The sequence below is a fragment of the Vidua chalybeata genome, chromosome 1 (genome assembly GCF_026979565.1).
Source record: "Vidua chalybeata isolate OUT-0048 chromosome 1, bVidCha1 merged haplotype, whole genome shotgun sequence".
Classification (NCBI taxonomy): Eukaryota; Metazoa; Chordata; class Aves; order Passeriformes; family Viduidae; genus Vidua; species Vidua chalybeata.
Genome location: NC_071530.1, coordinates 117267753 through 117273752, shown reverse-complemented (window position 1 = coordinate 117273752; position 6000 = coordinate 117267753). Strand labels below are relative to the sequence as shown.

The 6000-nt window shown below is 35.8% G+C and overlaps 1 protein-coding gene across 2 annotated transcripts in view; it reads right to left on the bottom strand.

Moving 5' to 3' along the window:
- Window positions 1–744: 744 nt before the first annotated feature.
- The window catches only part of NKAIN3 (sodium/potassium transporting ATPase interacting 3), a 339758-nt gene continuing 334502 nt past the window's right edge, over window positions 745–6000 (bottom strand). The window contains exons 6-7 of one of the 2 annotated variants that reach the window (XM_053964086.1): window positions 5331–5414; window positions 745–1746 (exon numbers count right to left, since the gene is read on the bottom strand). In XM_053964086.1, the coding sequence (XP_053820061.1) occupies window positions 1733–1746; window positions 5331–5414 (98 nt within the window). In that variant the 3' untranslated portion in view covers window positions 745–1732. The remainder of the gene's footprint in view (window positions 1747–5330; window positions 5415–6000) is intronic. The other variant, XM_053964103.1, reaches the window with a different exon arrangement.

The window sequence follows — 6000 nt, the reverse complement described above, 5'->3', positions numbered from 1 at the left end:
CAGAGGGTTCAGTTGAAGGCTTTTATTTGAGGTATATCCAGCCACAGAAACACTAAAGAAGAGGGTTTTTTTCAGTTGCCATTTCTTATTGACTTTGTCTTGATACTTACATCATACTCAGTTTCAGGGAAGGTTAACTGGATTTCAGGTTATGTTTTCTCCAAACTTGGTGAGGTCTTTAAGTAAACCAGCTGGAAAGCAGGTGGATGTATCACAAGACTCTTGTCACCTGAAAATATTAGACTCTACTTCCACTGTATTTATTAGCATCCCCAATAGGCTCATATTGGTAAATAACACAGATTTTAGGAGGGAAAGAATCAAGACAAGGTCTCTTCTAGCTCTCACCTGCTCAGACTTGAAAATATACCATAGAAGAGAAGACTGTAAATTTAGGATCTGAATGTTGTTTAGATCAGCTGAAGATTTCTTAGGGTATATATGGAGGAACTTTGTGGCATCTGTTCAGTCTGTGGTGCAGAGGTGGAGAAACACATGCCAGAAGGAACAGCCTACCTGGCTGTCCCACCAATGAAATCCTTAAGTGATAAAAGCGAAAAACCACAAACAGACTCAAAACCCTCGTGGTGTTTCTGCTCAATGTTGAGGCACATAGGCTCTGTAGAGAGATGAGACTCTCTGGGGCATACAAATCTACTCAGCACTTTATATTGTAATTAAGATGAAAGAAACAAAGCGTTCTGTTAAAAAGACTGACAGCTCTCCAGAGAAAATAGCTTTGTGTATCACTTTATGCTAGTGGTGACAGAATAGAAAACAAAATACCACAGTTACATACATGTTCTTTGTCTAGAAGTATTTACAAATAACTTTACAAATTTTTACACACAGTTTTTCAGTTTTGCTTGTTTACTTTTAAATTAAGAGAAAATTAGTCCCCAGAGGCTTCTAAGGCTTCAGTTGGTGCCTTGTACTGTACATTCATGCTTGGCTTCTTCCTGGGAGAAGGGAGGAAAGGAGTTTAAAAATGTGCAAATCACAGACATCTAAACAGCCCTGGGTGTAAGGGTTCCTAGAGATGGAAATCCATTGAGCACTTGTCCTACTTCTCTTCAAACTAGAGACAGCTACTCAAGATGGACTTGGGGCAAAAAAGATTAGGAAAGGAGGAGTCATATATCAATTGTAATAATTAGGTGAGTACATTAGTGCTTGAACATCTGGGTAAGAAGAGTCATACATCAATTCCTACTGCATTCAACAGTTCAAACAATGCAAGGAGTGGACACTGTGAATTCTAAAGACAGCATCAAAATGATCTCTTGATCACTGTTAGGGTTTGACTCCTGCTGCGTATTTTGGAGCCAAAATTACTGTTTACTGACACAATCTTGACCAGGCACAGTATGATCCTCTCAGTCAAAAAATACTGATCTTATGAGAGAGATGCACCCTCCTCCTAGTTTTCACAGGTTGTTTTGTTTTCATGCCTCAACACTAAACATTGTAAAAATACTGAAATTAAAAAAGAAAAAAATTTACAATTTACAAGTGTCCATATAAGTAAATTATTTAAAAATTCAAGATAATCTACAAGGATCTACGAAATAACAATGCTGATAATGACACTGAGCCTGTGGGAAGAACAATCCACATGCCGTGAGGAACAGATGTGGTAGGTTTCTTCCAGAATGATGAGCCACAAGGTTGGTCTTTTTTTCTAAAATCTGTTTCTTCAGCTACAGCAGCAGAAGTCTTGAGTCCATGTTTATTACTTACTTCGACCTAAAAAGTAGGATATAAGAATTACTTACAAATGAAAATCTATTTTGTTTATCTTCTAATTTATAAGCTGTAAATTCATACCAGTTGAGAGGTTAGTAACTAATGAACAAGTGGATAAATCTCATGAGGTCAATAATTTCATCAGCTGTGAGACTCACTTATATGGTCAAGAATGGGTACAAAACAGTAGCTTTGTACTACGCATACCACATAAGCAGAGAACACTTGGGAGAAGTCCCTTAACTGGCAAAGCATATCTGAAGCTCATACAATAATAGATTCATTTTAGCATAATATATTTCAACAGCATGAGACATATTTTCACTCAGTTATAAAATTCTGACGTGATCTGATCACAAACATGAGCATTTAGCTATTTATAGTCCTCACCACAGTGACACATCTGCCGAATCTGTGTATTCTCACATGACTCCCTGCAACCACTTGTGTAATCTTGGAAAATCTGTGCTGGTCTCTCAGAGCAATTTAAAGGTGGGTAAAGTCTCAGAAGATACAAACAGGATAGGATCACACAGATGCATCATGGAGTGGTGACCTCTCCACTGGCACCATTTCTCATACAGTGGATCCATTCCACAAGCACAAATTAATATTGTTCTTAAAAAGCCTAGGGACAACCCTAACTGGAATTAGGGAATGTCTGTCCAGATAGAGTTGCTCAAAGCTGTAGTACTTTTATTTTATTTTATTATTATTACTACTATTACAATTATAATTAAAATTTTCATTATTATATTACTACATTGTTCTTATTACAGCACAATTATATTATCTTAACATCTATTATAATATAATTATAATATTATTAATAATAATAACAACCTCTAATGCAAGCCAAAGTATAGCTTATTTTTTCCTGCTAGCCACAATGCCTCTCTCTTTTCCACATATCAGTACATGAAGTGTTTCTAAATATTACTGAGTGACCTGGCTGTTATTCAAAGAGGCACAACAGTCTTCTTTATAGACCATATGCTTTAGTCCCAAAGAGAACACAATGATTTTTTCCTACTCCCCCTGTTGTCTCCTGCCTTACACACATCTTAATTGAAACTGCATGGCTGAGGGCAAAGATCCAGCTTCTCCTTGTCCCATAGCCTAATGGAGCTACAGGCAGAACAAAGAGCAAACAGGCAAGCCATGATCATTAGTATTTGGATTAAAAATTGTTCCCCATGGGAACAAGTTCAAATTTAACTTCTTCTCAGAGGTGAGAAGGAAAACTAATCTTAGTCTTGCTAATCATTAATAATTACAGGAGCACTAAGCAGACATTATACTGAATGTCAGCACTTGATAAATGCAGACTGTCTTCTACACAGCTTGGATGAGACCACAGAGCCTTGAATTTTCAGTGGGCTATGTTTAGTTAATTTTTGAGTGAAATAAGGGAAATAAAAGGGATGAGAAAAAGGGAAATATAGCCAAACTTTCATCTATAAAGTAACATTTATAAAGGCTTTTAATGTATTTTTGCAAGCATTATTCATGTTCAGTTCTAAGAGAATTCTAACTCTCAGAAATGGAGTTTTGCACAGCCTAGACACCAGAAGTCACTCCTTACAGATACTAAAAATTTTCAGACTGTATATAACTGATACATATAGCAATTAACTTATCAAAAGAAGTCAAGAAGGCTAATGTGCTGCAGAGAGATAAGCATCTGCAAAGTTCTGGCACAATCCACTGACCAAATTATTTCCAGCAATTTGGCTTTTAATTCAGACTTTGATCACTGACATTATTTCCCTCCCAGTTTAGATAAAGGGCCTCTATATCTTTCAGTACATACAACCAAAACATCAATAAAGAAGGAAACCCAATATAATTTCTGTCCCAGTTTTATACTACTTGAAGCAATAAAGAGGCCAGAAAGGGCCCTCCCAGCAGTACAAGATACACATTCATAGGAAATGGGAAGATAACTCTTATTCTCCAGTATTGTAAAACCACCAACAACCCCCAAATCCCTTGAGCTACTTATCGAAAATCTCCTATCAAGAAAAAATTATCAGATGCTGTGACTTTTCTACTGCAAAACAAATGCAGATATTTTGCAGGAATGTAAGTATTTAATGAATATTTCTTTTATTCTGTTCTTTAATTACAGTAAGTTTGCTAAGAAAGTACTAAACATTTATGCACTTGGTGCTTAAAACCAATCTGAATGCAGGTTTAGAGATTAAAATCTTTTATGGAGAGGTGTAAATGTTGCAGGTGTGGCCTTCTTGCTCCTGAATATCAATTTAATTTTTTAGTCTAGCAGCTTATTCAGAAGGTTCAAACCCCATTCTGCAGTCATCTTTCTCACTGAAAATGCAGCAAAATAGACATTTAATGAAATATTACTAAAGAAATGTAGACTTCAAAATAGAGCATGTACTTAGTCAAAAGTCAGAAGGTTCATAACTTGGTTTAGTTGTCTTAATGTGTTATTTGCTCCTGTTCTAGTATACACCATAATTTTGGGCTTCCATATTCTATAATATTTGGATATATTTTTGTAAAATTTTGTCTCTGTTTATTTTTTTACAAATTGAATGCTGCATCATGAATAAAATATATTATAAAAACCTGCAAAACTTAATAGAGTCACGAAGTTCAGGTGTCAAGTTCCAACTCCAAACAATTTTTAGCAATTGTCCATTCTAAATTAAAACTCCTAGCACGTGCACACATGCGTACACCAGGAAAAAGCTTCAGCCCATTCTAATTGTGTTAACTGATAAGTGAAATACAGTCATTAAATCAGTTTCAGTCAATTAGCTGTGTGTGCATTTCATGCTGCATTTAAGAGGTATGAAAGGCCCAAAGGTAAATTTAAAGACAGAGAGCAACATCACAACAAGTTCCAGCCATAAAGAATTTCCAAATTAACAGCTTCTGGTTTACCAATAATACTTAGAAAAACCATCTACTTGAAGTTATATGAGCTTCTGCCAAAATACATATACTAATAATGTCACCCCATATCCTAATTTTTTCCAGATAAAAAGAATACATACTCATTCAACCTTATTCATTAGGAAGCAAAGTAGGAAGAGTCTATGAAAATTATTTTTATGGTGCAAGCAAATAAGTGATGACAAAGAGATAATTAACTTCCAGTGAAACTCTACAGATTGATTTTAAGCTGACAAGCAGTTTTTCAGCAAAACCTTTTCTTTCAGTATCTAGACAAATGTAAAAACTACTGCTTTTCTATAAATGGGTTAATCTCATTAAGGCTCCTGCAGCCGCAGAATCTCTAAACCAGCTCTTTTCTTGCTAAAAATTCAGCAAGGAAGCAATTCCATCCTTTAGTGAGAGCCTCTCCTTGTGTTAAGATGAGGCATGACGTGGCAGACATGGTGATATCTCTTAATCCTTGCTTTAGCAGATATGCCATCAATGACAAAGTGTCCTTACTCGGATGTGTTATGTGGATTAATTTTTAATTAAGTTCTAATTAAAATGTAATTAAATTATCAGTAATCTGATGCCCAAATTATTTTAGGAGAAGGTTAGCTTTCAATTCAGTTCAGTTAGAAGGATTAATGTGGTCCATGAGACCAGAACCTTACCTACAGGCTTTACAGGCTTTAACTCAACATGTTCCTGGGGGGGCTGTCGGTAGGAGTATGTGTCAAGTCCGCCTATGAAATCAACTGAAAATACAACAGTTCCAGAAATAAACAAATGGAAATGAAAATATGTCAACTCAAAAAGAAATGTGGACAAATTATGTTAAAAAAAAAAAAAAAGTTCATGCACAGGTTTGCATACAAGAAATAAACCAAGTAAATAAAGATGCTGTGGAAACTGCTTACAGAAGGTTCCATGCTCTGTCTTCCTTGGGGTCTATTTAGCCCCATGCCTGGAAAGACAGGCAGCAGTTGGATGAGCAGACATACACACTCCTGCCAGTGTGTGTGCAAAGGGAGCATTCATGGATGTGCAGAGCATGTAAAGAGAAACCACTATGGGGTAAAATAGCTGATTCTCTTTAGGGCAATCTCAGTATATATATATAATTTAATAATTCCCCTTAAACTCCTTTATAAGTGTTTAGAAATTTAGGCAATGGAAACAGTTTAGCTTGTGAACCTAATTTCACCTAAACTCTTCAGGCTCAATGGACTTGTAGAAAAAACATCAACAAAAATCAAAGACATGAGAGTTGAGTTAGGAATAAACAAATGATCACTAAATATGAAAATGCAGCAGCATCTTTGGATGAACTTGTGGGATCAG